This window comes from Lepidochelys olivacea (assembly GCF_965140295.1).
Source record: "Lepidochelys olivacea isolate rLepOli2 genome assembly, chromosome: 6".
Lineage (NCBI taxonomy): Eukaryota > Metazoa > Chordata > Testudines > Cheloniidae > Lepidochelys > Lepidochelys olivacea.
The window spans coordinates 11,917,745-11,935,420 of record NC_140416.1 but is presented as its reverse complement, the minus strand read 5'-3'; the positions used below and the strand labels follow the sequence as shown (position 1 = coordinate 11,935,420).

The following is a 17,676-nucleotide window of genomic DNA, read 5'->3' as shown; positions in this document are numbered from 1 at the left end:
AGATGGTAGATAAGGTGTTCCAGTGCGAAGGAACATTCAAAAAAATGGAAAGGGACCGTACCTTTGACTGGGTAACAAGCCTTGTGGATGGGGGGGAAGCGGTACATGTAGTATATCTTGACTTTAATAAGTCTTTTGATACTGTCTTGCACGACCTCCTCATAAACAAACTAGGGAAATACAACCTAGATGTAGCTACTATAAGGTGGGTGCATACTGGTTGGAAAACCATTTCCAGAGAGTAGTTATCAGTAATTCAAGGGGGGTCCCACAGGGATCAGTTCTGGGTCCGGTTCTGTTTGAAAAAGCACAAGAGCAATATCCATCACCCAAGCACATACGCCCTTCATGGATCCTCACTACTTTCAGAGACAGGATTAGAGCCCATCTCTCTTTGACCTAGGAGGTATGGGAGTTAAACCAGTGCTGTTACAATGGTTTAAAGCCTCCCATGTTGTCCCTGAATGTTCCAAGGTTTCAGGGTTACAGTCCATCACAGTCTGCTATGGGCTTTGAAGATAAAACTTGCTATGCAAGTGCTGTCTCATTATTATTCAGCTAACCACGAAGTGCCTAATTGGGGAGGTTTCTTTGTAGGACTCTTTGGCAAAGCTGCATTGGTGTATTAGGTTTCACTTTATACATTTTAATTTTTAAGGTGCAGAAAACCCAGCCTCTCAGCTCCAGCAATTTGGGTGCCTTCTGCTCTGACTGTTCACTGGAACGGCACTCCAGTACTAATCACTCACTGATTGGGACGAAAGGCAAGAGTGTGCCCCAAGAACTGACACAAACGATTAACAGCTTAGCTGCTCTCTAACGTGTCAGGTACATCCAGTACTGACCCAGTCACATTATGATGTCCCACTGACTTTTCAATGGACCATCCAAACATTAAAGGCACAAGGTGGCTGCACAGGAGCTGCAGGATAAGATCCGGCAGTCAAGCAGTGAAGGAACCTTAAGTGCTAGGTATAGTTGTCTCAGAAAACGTATCAGAGTAGAGGAAAGACAGAGAAGGTGGAGTGCAGCATGGGATATGTATGGCGGATTAGTGACGGGCTCAGCGTTAAACACGAACACATCAGATATGTTCTTTTGGGTGCAATGGGAGGCTGCGTTTTGCAAATGCTCTCTATAATGCATAAGACAATGGGGTGGAGTTATGCATCAGTCACTTCAAGGGGGAAATTTAACATGTGTTTGGGCAGTGCTGGTGCAGAGAGCATGGGTTTACTCTGTGATTTCCCAGGAGGGGACAATGAAAAATGACTACAAGAGGGGAGGCCATGAGATACTGTCATTGGAAACTTTGCTAATTGGACCCTCTCACACCTCAACTCCCCTCTTCTTTGGTCAGTGGCAGCCCTGGGACACCAGAAGCTGCATATTTCCAACTTCTTGGCAGAAGCCCCATAGCCACAGAGCATGTAAACTGGGGAGCAAGAACAAACCCTGCTGGCCAGATTCCTCTACCGCTGGTCAGGGAGAGAGCTTCTGAATTCCCTGTAATCCAATGGCTTGGAAAACGTAGACAGTGTTAAAACATACAACCGCAACAAAGGGGTGCCCAGGTCAGACGTGACATCTTAGTGCAGTAGTGTGACTCATTAGTTATAATCTGGTCACTTGTGAAATCACTTAGATGCTAACAAAACATTCACTAACAGGGAAGCTATCTGATCCCATAATTTCTGTGACTCTGACCCCCTAATCTCCCAAAATTGGGAACTGGCTTCACCTAGCCTCAGCAGATTCTCCGAGGCATCTCCTAATACAGTAGGTACGTACCTAACTACTAGGGGTTGGGATGATTCCTTCATTAATGTTTGTAAAGTGCTTTGAAAATATAAAGCGCTAGATAAGTGCTAAGTGTTATAATTACTACCCGACCTCAGCCTACTGGGCAAGGCAGGAACATGCGCCCTTTCCCCAAGGCTAGCAGATGGCTTGAGGCAGGGTGTCACCCTGTCCACACTGCAGCACCCTCAGCAGACTGCTGCAGGTGGTGAGCCTAGCCTGCTAGTCCTACTCCCTAAATTCTGCAAATTCCCCTTGTTATTCTAAACTGTACTGCTCATTGTAACGCCTTCCTGAAAATCACCTTTTAATTCCCTTACCATGTGTTCTTGCCCTGCACTTCCAATGGAGGATGGTATTCATAGATTCATAGATATTAAGGTCAGAAGGGACCATTATGATCATCTAGTCCGACCTCCTGCACAACGCAGGCCACAGAATCCTCACCCACCCTCTCCTGCGAAAAACCTCTCACCTATGTCTGAGCTATTGAAGTCCTCAAATCGTGGTTTAAAGACTTCAAGGAGCAGAGAATCCTCCAGCAAGTATTAATACAGTTGTTCTTGTACAGGTGCCAGAACCATTCATGTTGTCAGCACAATGCTGGTCAACTGTTGCTGCAAAGCCAGCAAGGGGAACACACCACACTGCTCTTTTTGGTAGGGCCTATTTAAAAAAAAAAAAAAAAAAAAAAAAAAGAAGGAACTTTGTTGCTCAGCAACTAATAGATTAAAAAAAAGATATTTAGAATCTGAAGGACATTATTCCCTCTGATTGCCGGAGTTTTAAGAAAGGTCACATCTGGAATCTAAACTACTGGGACAGTTAAAAAGATTTTGTTTTAGTATTTATAAATGGAAATGTCTGCACTCCCAGTGACTAAGCATTTCATGGTAGGGACTGGGGAATCTACCCTACATGATATTGTCACACTGGACACATAGGAGCCAATTCAACATTGCCATGCTGAGTGGGTGTAAAAATGTTCCTGTTCTTATTTGGTGCCATTTTACACTATTTTTTGTTTGGTGTTTGTACAGCACCTAGCACAAACAACCAACAACACACATGTACCATGATGGTGAACTGGACCCATCAATTCCTGTTGTGTAATGGGGCTAACCTATCAGAAGCATGGAATTCTCACTGTCCTGGGAATTGCACAGCCAAGGGCTCCGGTATGATGGGGGCATTTTACAGCTGACTCAAACAGGAGATTCTTTTCCGGTGAAGGAGGGCAGAGCTGCAGAGACACGGATTGATTCTGCAGAGTTCTGATATGAAGTCTTTTTCCAGTTAGAGGACTCTTGTAGGTCACAGTATGTTTAACTGCCTAGGCAGTTAGTCTCCCTCCTGCTTCCATCATCGGAAAATCCCTTCCATTCATTCAGTAGAGCCAGCAGGCTACCCTGGGCACTGGCATTGAGAGCAACAGGACTGGTTGCTCAGTCACTATTTTTGTTGACAATATATTGGGGCTTTTTAACGAGTTGTCGTGCAGCAGGGTGAAGGGGATGAACCCCTGTGGGGAGGGAGGCATGCAGCTTCCCCTTGGGCTTGGATCAAAGGGCCTCCACTTTGAAACAAGGATTTGCAATAACAGCACCTCCTGCCCCCTCCACTCTCCCCTCAGCCCCCACACTGAGGGAACAGCAAGGAAGGGGAAACAGAACATTCTTCTTGCTCCAGGAAGGCTTTCCAATTTGTGTAATGAATACCTTCTGAAAAGCTTAGCAGCTCTGTAAACATACATGAGATTTCAACACTTGGTAAAGGTTCATCTTTTCCCTGAACTCCGAGGGCAGAGACCAGTGTTGGTCTGTGAGGAAGGTGGACTGACGACCAGGAACAGGCCCAAGGAGGCTCCCTGGCACCACAGGGACCTGGCAGATAATGCTTGGCACTGGCAAGCCTTTTAAATACCAAAAGCTAGTTTAAACCAATCCATCCATGCGGTATTGAGATGAAAATCCTGTCAGTCTGTGGTGGGAACATCACCAGTTCCGAGTGTTCCAGGGAGCTGTGAAGTGATGAAGGCGAGACCCAAGAGACCTTCCCCACCCCTCTGGTGGAGGACGGATGCAGCAGTGGCCTTCGGCTCTCTAGTACATGGATTTCCTTTCTTCTCAGAAGAAGCCTGGTAGTCAGTGAACTCAGAGGTAATCAGGGAAGCGAAAACACACAGTGCCAGCCTGATTCTCGCTGCGCCTGGTCAGGGAGAGGGTGGCTGCATTCCCTGGGAATACAGATCCAATGGCTTTAAAACGGGAGAGAGTGTCTTATAAAAACAAACACCATGAAAGGGTGATGAATTGGTGCTTGGGTCAGACGTGACGTGTTAGTGCAATTGGGCCCAAAGTCGCAATCTGCTCACTATTGACACCACTTAAATGACAACGGGAGGTGATACACCCTTACTTCTGATAATCCAGTCCTCTCACCTCAGGGAATTCACCCCCTGTCTCCAGCAGACTCCCTCGAGCAGGAAATCTGAGCCCTGTGCCTCAGCAGATGCCCTGAGGCAGGGAATCTGCCCTCTGATTTAATCCAGTAGGCTGAGGTAGGGAAACCAAACATCTAACTCCATTGATGAGACCCTCTTAGTGTAGCAGGCTTTGAGAGGCAGAACATCTTCTCCCAAACTTAAGCATATGACCCAGCATACGGAATCCATCCCCCTGACGTCACGATGCCACCAGCAAGGCACCCCAGAAGGAACATTCTCAGGCGTCTCCCCCACTTCCGAACTGCCCAATGACCAGCTCCTCCAAGTGTTATCCCAGTATTCAGCTCATGGGATTGGCTCTTGGAGCCTCACCCCTCCACTCCTGCACTAGAGGGCTGAGATCATGAGGTCCTCCTGCTTGGCAGGGCTGGTCACATGACCAGCTGGAGTGGAAGTCCGGATTTTGTCAGTGACCAGGCATTCCTGGCTGCTCATGCCCGTGGGAGTGATGTCCATAAGCTCTCCAGAGGAACTCAGAGGGAATGAGGGGGAGACTGAGATGCCAGAAGAGGGATCTGCTGAGCCAGCAAACAACCTAGGGGGCTTGGGGACTAGGTTGGGCTCATACTGTGCTCTCAGCAGGATCTCCTGATCACTGACTGACTTGGGCATCTCAGCAAAGTCACTGGAGCTGTCAGATACCATCATGCAGTAGAGGTCCTGGAAGGAGCTGGTTTTGCTGTCCAGGTTAAAGAGGCTGTCTATAAATTCAGCAAACTCCAGCACTTGTGGACTGGGCACATCAGTAAGCCGTCCATTCTGGAGGGTCAGTTCCTCCTCGGGGACGAAGGAAACGTGGTCCCCTTCACTACCAGCCCCTTCCTCACTGCCGCGCCGCTGGGGGGTAATGCCACCACTGTTGTGCAGGGCCTCCGGGGGCTGGGTCTCCTGGGAGTGTTTGGAGAGGCTGTCGGCAGCAAGCAGCTCTGTCCGTGAGCTGAGGGAGGGGTTCTCCTCGGGGATAATGGGGTCTATATAAAAGCAGTGTGTCTCATCCTTCTCCATGACGACGTGGAGGCTGGGTGAACCGCGGATGCTCCGGAATCCAGAGGAGCGCCTTGACTCAAAGCTGTAGATGGATTCATTGTCAGACAGACTCTCCATGGTAGCGAGAGGAGCACGACGGTCCTGCAGCTCCACAGACAAACGCTCTTTGGTATCCAGAAGCAGTAGCTCCACAGGGTCCTTCTGCACAGGAGAAAGGAGCTTGGTCTCGTAAAACCCCTCCAAACTGATTTCAGAATGGGACTTGCTCCTGCAAAGAGACAACAGAAACATGAGGCAGCTGCATGACTCTGAAACCTGACTGATACCAGCTCATTCCTGTGTAAATGAGGGAGTCCCAGACACCATCTCTCAGCACCAACATAGCTCTGCTTACTGAGTGCATGTCAGACATCACCTCTGGGCCCAGCACCGTCACATATACCGTGGCAATCAGCATCTCACTCTCCACCTCCTAACTCCCAACACTGTCAGTTAAAGTTCTCGCCTGCCACAAATTTAACCCATCACCCTGTACCTAGTTCCCTGAGTAGCCTCTCACCTGGAAGGAAATGATGGAAAGTGAAGCAGCAGCAGGCTCCAATCCTGGACCGCCCTATCTCTGACCCTCCCTTTCACAGCACAAGGCTTGAGAAAGTAACCTCCTCTCCCCTTCACCCACCTCCAAAACAAGAATGGCCTCATATTATTCCACTCTAGAGTCTGCTCTGGCTAGAACATGGAAGTCTCGCTCCTCTGGGTAGTCAACAGCCTCTTCCTCCTCTCTGCTTGCTCCTATCTCCCTCTTTTTGGCTTCATTGTAGCCTTCACTAATCACAGAATCAAGGACTGGAAAGGACCTTGAGAGGTCGTATCTAGTCCAGTCCCCTGCTCTCATGGCAGGACTGCTCCCTCCTCTGGCTGCTCTACTGTCATGGTTCTGCCCCTGCCTAGCCTCTCATTCTGTCTCTGGTGATGGCTCCTGCTCAGGGCCTAGAATCCCTCTGTTTCCAGTCTTCTCCTCCCTTCTCATCTCCTCTTTTTCTTTAACTTCAGATACTACTCAGTTTTATCCCGGGGTGCAGATTTCAAAACCCTTAATGACTCCATCATGTTCGGCCTCCCTATCTGTCTTAGCCAGATAAGTGCACGGCTTCCTCTCAGCTTCCTTTATCTGAAATCTCAGAAACAGAAGTCCTTTTCTGGGGTAGAAGTGGCCCCTTCAAGCACAGCTCCGTCTCTTCACCCCCATTTGCTCCAACTGTCTATAGTCTTCCTACTCCATCTATCATGTCTGCATACTGGCCTATCTCCAACGCAACCATGTCCATAAGTCACTCCCTCAACTTCATATTTTCTGCAGTCTTCATCCAAGTCCTCTCCTCCTCTCACCTTGACTACTTGCAACTCTCGTTCTGTGAACTCCCCAGTCCCAGCTCTGCCAACCCCAGCACGTGCATATGCCCCAACCCTCACACATGTAAAAAGGAGTGCAACCACACTTCTTCCCTTTCCCCTACACAACTCCACTGGCTCCCCATTCACTTCTGGTTCTGACTGAAAATTACCTTCCTTGTTTGTATAACTCTCCATGGTCTGGCTCCAGGCAGCCTCACAGTCACTGCCTACTCCCTTCCCAACTCTCTCTGCCCTGGCCCCTGTCCCTCACTAATCTGGCCTCCCTCACTAGGACAGCCTTCTCTGCAGCTCCTGCCAGCCTTCCTGGGTTCATCTGCCTTACAGTCTCTCCATTTCACATCTCAGCTGGGAACATACCTTCCCCCCTTGCCCATGCTTCTGTACTTCTCTCTTCCTCTGCAATTTTCTGTAATAACGTTATTTACTCTGTAAAACATTTTGGGATACACTTTACATGAAGACCTATACAAAATGTAGCATTCTGCTCACCATGACCGTCTCAGATCGTATCTATTACCATTGATACCATCTATTACTACCAACACCATCATATTTACAGGGTACTGGAAAATAGAAATCTACTCTGCAGGGATGCAAGCTTTGCCCCACCACCGAATCCCAGTCTTGTCCCAAGGGAAACCCCCCCTTTGTCCTGGAGTTAGAGGGAAAGTTTCAATGTCCTTTCACCATTGGGTTTCATTTTGCTGTATCAGTGGACTTTTAGCATGATATGGTCTTCGATTTCCTAGAGCACTTGAGCAGCCACTGAATCTACACTGCACGCATGGGCCAGTCACACTTTTCAAAGGGTGCTTGTGATGCTGGCAGCACAGGTGCCAGCTCATGCCAAGACCTTAGGTCTCAACTGAACACTGACAAATACAGAACTGGAAACCAATCTGGCTCATGTGTGTTGGTAACATTAACGTAGGTATTAGAGTACATAAGTGTGCTTAGTGTTTAGACTTTATGAAATGTTTATAAACTGATGCATGCATTAATCTCACTGATAATACAGACTAACACGGCTGCTACTCTGAAAACTGATAATATCTGTATCCCATGTTATAAGTTAATATTTAAGTGCTTGCTCTATAACTGTAAAAGTATTTGCTCTGTAACTGCAAATTACCAGACAGGAGAGAGGAATTAACGAAAGCGAAATACTACTTTGCCATAGGAGATGTTAGCTCCTGCCCAACAAAAGAAGGTCCACCAACACCAGACAAACCATTGTGGAACATCAGAGGATGAAAGATTTTGTTCGTTGCTTCCGCCCATCCACCCCTGGCCCTGCTCAGGAAGAGAAGACAATTCCTCCCAACAGTTGAACTTGCAACTCGAAGCAGAAGTGGGGAAGGAATAAAAGGCCCAAACAAGGAGAAACAGTATCTTTTATGCTGCTTGGACTCTGAGCGGCAAGGAAGACTAAGCATAAGCAAAAGATCCGCAGTGCCTAGTCTGTGTTAGCCCTAAAGGACATAGAGAGCTTGCTTATTATAGAAGCTTTTATTACCTTTTGAAATTTAGCACTGTAACTCATTTGTGTGTGTATGTGTTTAGCTCCTTTAACCTTTGTAAATAACTCTATTTCCTTTTCTTAGTTAATACATCTTTAGATAGTTAATTATAGGACTGGCTACAACTGTTGTCTTTGGCATGAGATCCAAGATGCAACTGACCTGGGGTAAGTGACTGGTCCTTTGGGATTGGGAATAACCTGAATATTACTGGGATCTTTGGTGGGAGGAACCATCTATTGAAGGTAAGCTTACCTTGGTGCCAAAATAGATCTGAGTTCGCAAGGGGACTGTCTGTGACTCCATGTTAAGGCTGATGTAGTGCTTGGGGAGTTCACACTTGATAATAGCTTGGTGAAATTTAAGTACAGAACTCACAACCAATTTGGGGTTTGTGCCCTGCTCCTTAACAATCTATACAGGGGTTGGTCTTATGCTCTTGAGCCACTGCAGGACAGCTTCACAGTGATCAGGGATCCTGTGGGAGGCAACAACCCGTCCACAGGCCTTGGGTAAAGCTTTCAAGGAAATTAAAGGCACATCCTTACTTGACGCTGCTGTTCCTTCTGTCCACTGTTATGGCTCCAATCCCGATCTGTAATGAGGGTCCGCTGGGCAGGGGCTGATTCTGGAAGATCAATTCTGGGTTGAGATCCACTTCTGTTGGACTCACCATCACTTTGGCCGCAGAAAGCAAGGCAGTTTTGCCCTTGTTGTAATTCTCCAGGACCTAGTCAAAATAAGATCAGCTTTGCTCAGTGACCATTTCTGTTCTGACCTCTGAACTTCACCCAGACAAGCATACTTATCCCCTGATTTGCTTCTTATCAGCAGCCTTTGCAAGCCTAGAGGGATCTCAAAGGCAAGGATCATACCTAGGATCACACACACTGATATTATACAAATATTGACACCAAAGCCACACGGTCAGTAAGTACCGCTGGAGCCCAGCAAGGGGAAAGCAACTAGGGACCTGCCTGTAGTAGCCCCACAATTAGCAGGGCCTAGGAGACCTGGGTAAAGCTACATGCCACTGCCTCATGACTAGGACCTGTATTTGTACCATTCTACAGGCCTTACCCATGTGTGCTAGTAGGCACTCAGATGAGCAGTCCCATTGACTTAAATAAGGGTTGTAAAATCAAGCCCAACGACTTGAGACACATCCTGCTGTGTGACATGCACATGCCTAATATTGGAAAGATTCTGCAGAGGCTCCAGCATGTTGGCAGGTGCTGGACAACTCAGGGACCTCCAGGTTATTCACAGCTGCCCCACTGGGGAAGTTGTGGCTTATTAGATTAACTTTGAATACAGAAGCAGTCCTTTGCCAGAGAGAAGCAGGGTGTGGGATGGGCAGGTTCTGAAGGAACCAAGGAGCAGACAAGATTAAGGAGACAGCTGTGGCTGGGGTTCACACTGTGCTGTTTTAGAAATGCAGCATGGTCAAGTGGACAGGGCACTTAATTGGGACTCAGAAGACCCAAGTTCTATTTCCAGCTCTGCAATGAATGAGCTATGTGATGCTGGGCCAGACTTGCCCACTCTGTGCCTCAGTTTCCCCTCCCACTCTTTGACTATCTTGTCCATTTAGATTGTAAGTTCTCTAGAGCAGGGACTGGCTCTTACTATGTGTATGTACAATGCCTAGTACAATGGGCACCAATCTTGGCTGGAGCCTCTAAGCATTACTGGAATACACTACTATGTATAAGAATTAATAAAACCAGGTGCCAGCACGTGACTTTTCGACTCTCCAACAAGTGCGTAGCTTTGGTTTGCAGCAGCTGAGTGGGGACTCCACCAGCTTACACCCTCGTTGAACCTCCCCATCTCCTGCCACTCCCAGGGTCTGGGACTCAGAAGCTATATTGCCGTGCTGAGTCTCCCCCTGCATTACCTTGTTGAGCCCCTCCATGACCACATAAGGGAGGTGTTCATGCAGCATTGCTGGGGAGATGATGACTTCATTAAACGCTTTATTGTCGCCCCAAATTGCAAAGTAAGTGGGATCCTCCTGTTCACAGCAACTGGAATAGAAGTCAGGGATCAAAAGAGAGGGAGAGGTGGAGACATGGGAGAGCATGTGAGTCAGAGAGGAGGAAGAAGGGAGAATGTGAGAAGGAGACAGTGGGGGTCAGAGACAGAGAACAGGAGAATGGGAGGGGGAAAGTAAAAGAGAAGAGATGCCGAGTTACATATACTGCTGCCACTGCTCCCAGGACCAACACTAACCAATCGTGATGCAAGATCTCCCCTCCTTCTATCTTCTCCCCAGGACAGACACAACCATCACAGGATGGTGCTAAATAACTCCCACTTACAGACAAAGCAAGCTGCCAAAGAATGCCGTGGCTTTCCTGAAGGCTATCCTGTTGGGTCCCTTTCCAAAACTGAAGCGTGCCCCTGCACCCTGGGCTGGCTTGCAGCATGGCTGCAGCTCCAGCTGTACTTACCAGCACTGCTCGGCAGGGTGATTGTGCACCACATGGATGATGCGGCCGGGTGGATAGAGTGGCGTACTGGCAGACAGGGCAATGGTTAGGTCACTGGGGTGAGTCCAGAGACGGCTACTGGTCACTGAATTCCCTTCAGTCTCTTCCGGGAGCTCTGACTTGGGTATACACTTTGTGGCCCCCACAATGATTCGCCACTGTCCAAGAAGAGAAAAAGGAGGAGGAGGTGATGCAACGGATCGTGATGCCAAAATACAGAAAGGAACAGCGTGGCGATGAGAATAGGATAAAAAGCCAGGGGAGAAGGGGGCACACAGTGTCATATTCCTAGGGTCACTTCACATTAGACGGTTGCTGGGTTTGGTTAAACAGGATACATAACACCTTAAAAAGAAAAGAAGTACTTGTGGCACCTTAGAGACTAGCAAACTTATTTGAGCATAAGCTTTCGTGAGCTACAGCTCACTTCATCGGATGCATGCAGTAGAAAATAAAGTGGGGAGATTTTATATACACAGAGAACATGAAACAATGGGTGTTACCATACACACTGTAACAAGAGTGATCAGGTAAGGTGAGCTATTACCAGCAAGAGAGCGGGGGGGCAGGGGAGGGGGAGGGTGGCAGGAGGGGAAACTTTTGTAGTGATAATCAAGGTGGGCCATTTCCAGCAGTTGACAAGAATGTGTGAGGAACAGTAGGGGGGGGAAATAAACAAGGGGAAATAGTTTTACTTTGTGTAATGACCCATCCACTCCCAGTCTTTATTCAAGCCTAAATTAATTGTATCCAGTTTGCAAATTAATTCCAATTCAGCAGTCTCTTGTTGGAGTCTGGTTTTGAAGTTTTTTTGTTGAAGAATTGCCACTTTTAGGTCTGTAATCTAGTGATCAAAGAGATTGAAGTGTTCTCCGACTGGTTTTTGAATGTTATAATTCTTGACGTCTGATTTGTGTCCATTTATTCTTTTATGTAGAGACTGTCCAGTTTGGCCAATGTACATGGCAGAGGGGCATTGCTGGCACATGATGGCATATATCACATCAGTAGATGCACAGGTGAATGAGCCTCTGATAGTGTGGCCGACGTGATTAGGCCCTCTGATGATGTCCCCTTTATTTTATTAAATCTCCCCACTTTATTTTCCACTGCATGCATCCGATGAAGTGAGCTGTAGCTCACGAAAGCTTATGCTCAAATAAATTTGTTAGTCTCTAAGGTGCCACAAGTCCTCCTTTTCTTTTTCCGGATACAGACTAACACGGCTGCTACTCTGAAACATAACACTTTAAAAGTGTCCCAAAACAACAAACTCTGGCTTGTGCCCTTATTTGCTTAATCAGAAAACAAAGGAAAGTTAAAAGGTCTCCCCACTCCCCAAGTTTTTTTTCCTGCTTGTTTTTACCTTAGAAATAGCAAAGTCTTGTCTTCCCTGTTTTTGCTGAAGGTTTCCTTAGAGGAGCCAGAGACATGCGTGGAAGTGTTATCAGCCCTGCATTGGAGGGCCAGGTATGGTGAATCTTTTACAAAGAGATATTTTCTCATACCTATTTATTAGGCATTTGAGTTAAGTAGATATTAGCAACAAAAGAAAGAAAACAAAGTTCTAAAGAATCTGCATGAAAACCACTTCCCCTCTCAGTTAACTAGGTTTCAGTTTCCTGGTCCTTGTGAGATCATAATCCCAACAGTTTCACATACCCACAGAATACTGCAAGACAAGCAGCATAGACAAGAGCTGAATTTTCAATGTGAAAAACAAGCAGAGAACAAACACCACAAACCAACAAAAAAAACCCTTTTCAAGCATGTCACGCTACACAACCACACAAAAAGACACAGAGTCCTTTTCCCCCATTTGCAGGTCACCTTTAAAATCCTTGATATTAAAACTGCTACTAGTGTTAATAAGGCTTCTGTTATCCCTTAGATCAGGGGTGCCCAACCTACAGCCCACCAGAGCATTTCCGACGGCCCACAGCCTGCTTCAACATAATATATATTAACAGCCAATTCATTATTGTTTGTTTACCTCATTTTAGTTCACACAAGTGTGTAAATAGACAATACTGTACATAGAAACAACCTATCTAAATACATATGAAACAAGCTGAACTTAAAATATAACTCAATACGGGTGACTTTAAATCTTATTAAAACAGGTTGAATCTGTTTGGCCCACATAAGGTTGTGCTTAGGTTTATGTGATAATAAGGTTGGACACCACTGCTTTAGAATGCTGGCATTTCTCAGTCTGCTGGAAATGAATCTTTACGACATAATATACATATAAATCCTTCATCTCCAAAGTGTTAACAAATCCACTTAACCCAAAACTGCACAACCAGACAGAGACCATGGAGTCATGGGTAGAAAACTCCACACCTGCTCCATTACTTAGTCCATTACTGGCTATTGCTCACTAAAGGCCAGGAAGAGCTAGAATTGGAGTGTGAGATCTTAAACAGGCTCAGCTCAGGACACCACCTATTTGTTCGGTCTGGTGTTTCCATGAGAATAATTGTCACGGCTTTTCATTCCAGGGGGATTTGAATCTTCTTACCTTTGGTTTGTTACTTCTCTGGAGAACATCAAGAAGCTGCCGGCGAAATCCCTCTAGCTGTGAGAGACCAATCCTGGAAGAGAGAGAGAGAGAAAGGGTGTTAGCCACAACTGCACAGGTGACTACTGAGAAGTAAGCATCACAACACAGGTACCAAGGAGAGGTGGGAATGACAGAACAGAAAAGTGAGATACCACAATAAAGAGATGCTACAAAGATTTGGGAGATGCCACGATACAGATGACCCAAGAAACATCACAGAGGTGTGAGATTACACAATATAGATAATGAGGTGTAAGAAGCCACAGATAAATTGATAAGATAGTGTATAGGTATGAGACGTGACAATACAGATAACCAAGGAGATGGATACTGAGAAGTGAGATGGCATGAGACAGGTAGATAGTACCTGGTGTGACATCACAATATGAGGAACCAGGAAAATGGTTTAGAGATATAAGAGACTGCAAAACAGGTAAGCCAAGGAGATGGTACAGCAGTGTAAGACACCACTATACAGATCATCAGGGAGACAATGGACAGATGAGAGATGTCATCATACAGATTACCAATAATAATACTCAGTACTTCAGGGTGCTTCTCCTCCAGAGATCTTAAAGCACTTTACAGAAGTGGGTCAGTATCATAATCCCCATTTCAAAGATGGGGAGACACAGAGTGAAATGACATGACTTGTCCAATGTCACACCATGAATTGATGGTGGAGCTAGGGATAGAACCTGGGTCTCCTGGTCCAAAGCCCCAGCCATTAGGCCACACGTCTCCAAGGTGATGATAAAAAGGTGTGAGATGTCCAACTCTAGGTAACCAGGGAGAGGGTACACAGGTGTGAGATGACAGAGAACATGGACCCAGGGAGACAGTACACAGGTGTGGGATGACAATACAGATACTATCAAGATGGCACAGATATATCAGATGTAACAATGAACATAATTGTGAAGTCAGGATATTCACCTTTTTACTCATACAGGCAACTGAGAGAGAGGGGAGGGATATGCCAATACACAGGTGTGTGATACACCAATAAAAGTATCCAGGTAAAAGATACAGCAATACAGGTAACTAGGAAAAGAGGGACAAGTAAGAAGCACATGAGGACAGGTAAATGAGGAAACTGGAGATAGATATGATGTGGGGGGGTTCAGACAGGAAACGGGTGCCTTTGGTATAGAACAAGTGGATACTAAAGTGAGGAATTCAGAGATTTTTCAACTTGCCTGGGAACTAGATCTTTGCCAAGCACGACAGCAGTCACAAACTCTTTTGAGTACTCCATGGCATCCTCACTGGAAGAGAAATAGGATCCAAGAAGAACAAGTAGGATTTCACTAGCAAAGACCAGGACTCCATGGCCAAATTGCTCTTGGCCTCTGAAGGGTCTGATTTCCAAGAGGCTGGATTTGGGGAATTGTGGTGTTGTGCAGGCCACAATTTCTGTTCCTCACGGCATCTGGGGTTTCCACCTTGCTCCACAGATGCAAGGCTTGAAATCCATTCCTTATGCCCCAGGTACTAATAGCCCTAGCATACATTTGGGAAAGGAAGTACTCAAATATTGTGCCTCAAATTGAATGTCCCAAAGTCTTCAGATGGCCAGGACACTTGAGAGAGGTAGGAAGGACAGAACATCCCATGCCCTTCTGAGACTGACATTACATGGTGCCCGTGGGATTAGGAACATCACTTTCTGCACCACACCACTCCCGCTGGCCCAAGGTAAGTGAGCCAAGGCTCCCAGATCGCTGTTCATTATTGAGATTTACATCTTCGTTGGCCTCTCTCTGAATCGTGGATAGATTCACAATAGCTAGAGGCCAACACTACTGACAGAAGTAAAATGACAGAGTCTACAGACAACACTGCAAACTGTGTTAGAGTGCAATGAAGATCAGAAATATGATAAGTGAGGGCACCCCCTAGAGCTATTGGATAGTCTGAGGTTTAACAGCACACTCTAGCCATGGTTGTGTCCACCACAGCCTAATGGATTTCTGCCAGGGGAAATCCAAATAGATAAGCTACAGAGTTCCCTCAGTGACCGTCCTGGGGAATAATTCCTTTGACAGTCACTGCAGAGGACTCTCTGTCCAACAGATACTGTGGCAACTCCTATCATGGTAACGGACCTGAAGGATAATGCCCAGAGTGATTACCCTAATGGAAACCCCCCCTGGGTGCTACAGAGACCCAGGACTAACGTGATGGACGAGTCTCTGCAGCTGCTGTAAATACCCCCTGCAGTGACAGTCGTGACTACTCAAGGGACCACACCCCTTTCTATGTTGGTCAAGATGGGTGATTTTTTTTTAAACTACTATATGAGTCACCTGCTGTAAATCTATCTGCAATGGACAGAGGAGCACAGCGCCCTGAATCACATAATATACAGTGAAGGATGTGGGAAGGGAAACATTGTCTGGGCTGCCAGCCTCTTGACTGTGACTTGTGCTTGCTACTGTAAATAGGGTGAAGCTACAGTATTATCCAGGGGACTCCTGTGCCATGTGACTTCAAAGATTTAGTGAGTGTCTGGGGCAGCTGTCCATCTGGCATCATAATCAAGATCCAAAACCAAGACAGATAGAACCAGGCCTGTTGGACACAACCAACAGCAACATCAGCTTCTATAGTAGATCGCCCCCCATGGCTGTAAGTTCTTTAGGGCAGGGACTGTCTCTTGCTATTTTTCAGTACAGCACCAAGCATAATGGGGCCTTGGTGTGCTATCATAGTACAAATAATACACAATAATGATCAGCTGCAACCCCCCAGTCAGGTCTCATCTTCCAACACATACCTCAGCAGCCCTCCTGGGGGAGAATAGGCATAGCACTTCAGCGATGGGTACTGCGGACGCAGCAGGAAGGACAGAATGGCAGCTGTTCCTGCCCCTAGGGAATGGCCCACCACAATCAGCCCATAGTGTTTTGTTCCTCTGCCCTGCAAAACAAAGACCAGCTGAGATACTGGAAGAATTTGGGCACCTTCCTACAATGCTCCCATGGCTTAGCAAAAGCTGACTCTCCCATGCACTAGTGCTCTAGACCTTCTCTCCTTCCACCAATAGAAATTAATTATGGCCTGGTAGGATGACACCTTCTGGAGTGGTAGTGGAATTCAGATTCCATGCTGCCTTAGTCTAGGCTACACAATGGACAGTTCTAGCAAGCAAATCCCATCCCTGCCCCAGAAGGACCCTTCTTCTGAAGTGAAAGTGGAATTCCCTCAATCCTAGGAGTCACATCCATAACTTTGCAGGGCACCAACTATGCCCCATCTGATGGATGGGAGTAGGACAGTTTTGTTACTACCTGTGAATTTGTCTCCTCATAGCAGGGAATCCATCAGCCTGGAGATAGAATGTGGGTAACCACATCCACTACCATTCACAGAGGCAACTTGAATAATTTTCAAGACAAGGGGGACAAGTGCCAGAAACCTTTTCAGAGGGAAACCTTAGAGATATGTGTGGCAAGAATAACCACAGATGCATATCTAACAGACTGGGCTGCTCCCAATGGGTGGCACACTTGTCAGGGAAAATGGTCTACTCTGGAAAGGAGGATGAATATAAATTTGCTGGAATTGAGGGTGATCAGGAAGGCCATGAAATGTCTAGTTCCCCTCTTGACCTTGTCTAGGTTCAGAGTGACAATTATGTAATAGTAGCTTACATAAATGGCCAGGAGGAATTTCAATCTCTCCTCCAAGAAGAGAGACACTACGCATTTTATACTGGTGAAAAAGTGGAAGCTGCTGGTTTTGGCCACCTAAGTACAAAGCAAACACAACATTCAGGCCAACAGACTCTGTGCCCATGGAGAATGGAAAATGAATAGACAACCTCCATCAGTTCATCTTCAGAATGGAGAACTCCACAGATCAATTTGTTTGCCTTGTTGGACTTTTCTTGTTGCAGTCACTGGTAGAGGAAGGCATGGAAAAATTGATGCATTCTCAGTTCAGCAGTCTGATCCCCTAATGTGGGCATTTTTTCCTTTCCCACTCCTTGCTCATGTAGCCAGAGTACTCCTGAAAACACCAAGATCTGGCCCCACAGTCCTTAATTTTCCTAGCTCCTAGAAATGTCAGTTTGTTCCCTTGAATTTTATCTCCCACTAAAGGTCCAATCAGATGCCAAAAACTGAGAAATTCAAACTAGTGCTTGGAACTTGGATGGCTGCATCTTCTGGAGTTCAGATATTCTCAATACCTGGCAGACTTACTCTTGTAATAAAAAAAAATCCACTTCTGACCTTTACTATTGCATTGGGTGTATATTCAGAAGTTGAAGCTCTAGGCATGGCCTGAATCATAAAGCTTACCAATAAAAAGCTATGTTGGCTTTATTAAAGCTCTGAGTCTCAGTTCTCTGCATGACCAACAGCAGCACTAGGGGCCCCT

At 46.4% G+C, this 17,676-nt stretch overlaps 1 protein-coding gene across 1 annotated transcript in view; it reads right to left on the bottom strand.

The window, feature by feature from the left end:
* Window positions 1–3,492: 3,492 nt before the first annotated feature.
* Window positions 3,493–17,676, bottom strand: part of DAGLA (diacylglycerol lipase alpha) — a 45,678-nt gene continuing 31,494 nt past the window's right edge. The window contains exons 13-19 of the mRNA XM_084631082.1: window positions 16,070–16,212; window positions 14,490–14,558; window positions 13,249–13,321; window positions 10,686–10,882; window positions 10,130–10,259; window positions 8,778–8,959; window positions 3,493–5,561 (exon numbers count right to left, since the gene is read on the bottom strand). Coding sequence (XP_084487208.1) covers window positions 4,634–5,561; window positions 8,778–8,959; window positions 10,130–10,259; window positions 10,686–10,882; window positions 13,249–13,321; window positions 14,490–14,558; window positions 16,070–16,212 — 1,722 coding nt within the window. The 3' untranslated portion in view covers window positions 3,493–4,633. The remainder of the gene's footprint in view (window positions 5,562–8,777; window positions 8,960–10,129; window positions 10,260–10,685; window positions 10,883–13,248; window positions 13,322–14,489; window positions 14,559–16,069; window positions 16,213–17,676) is intronic.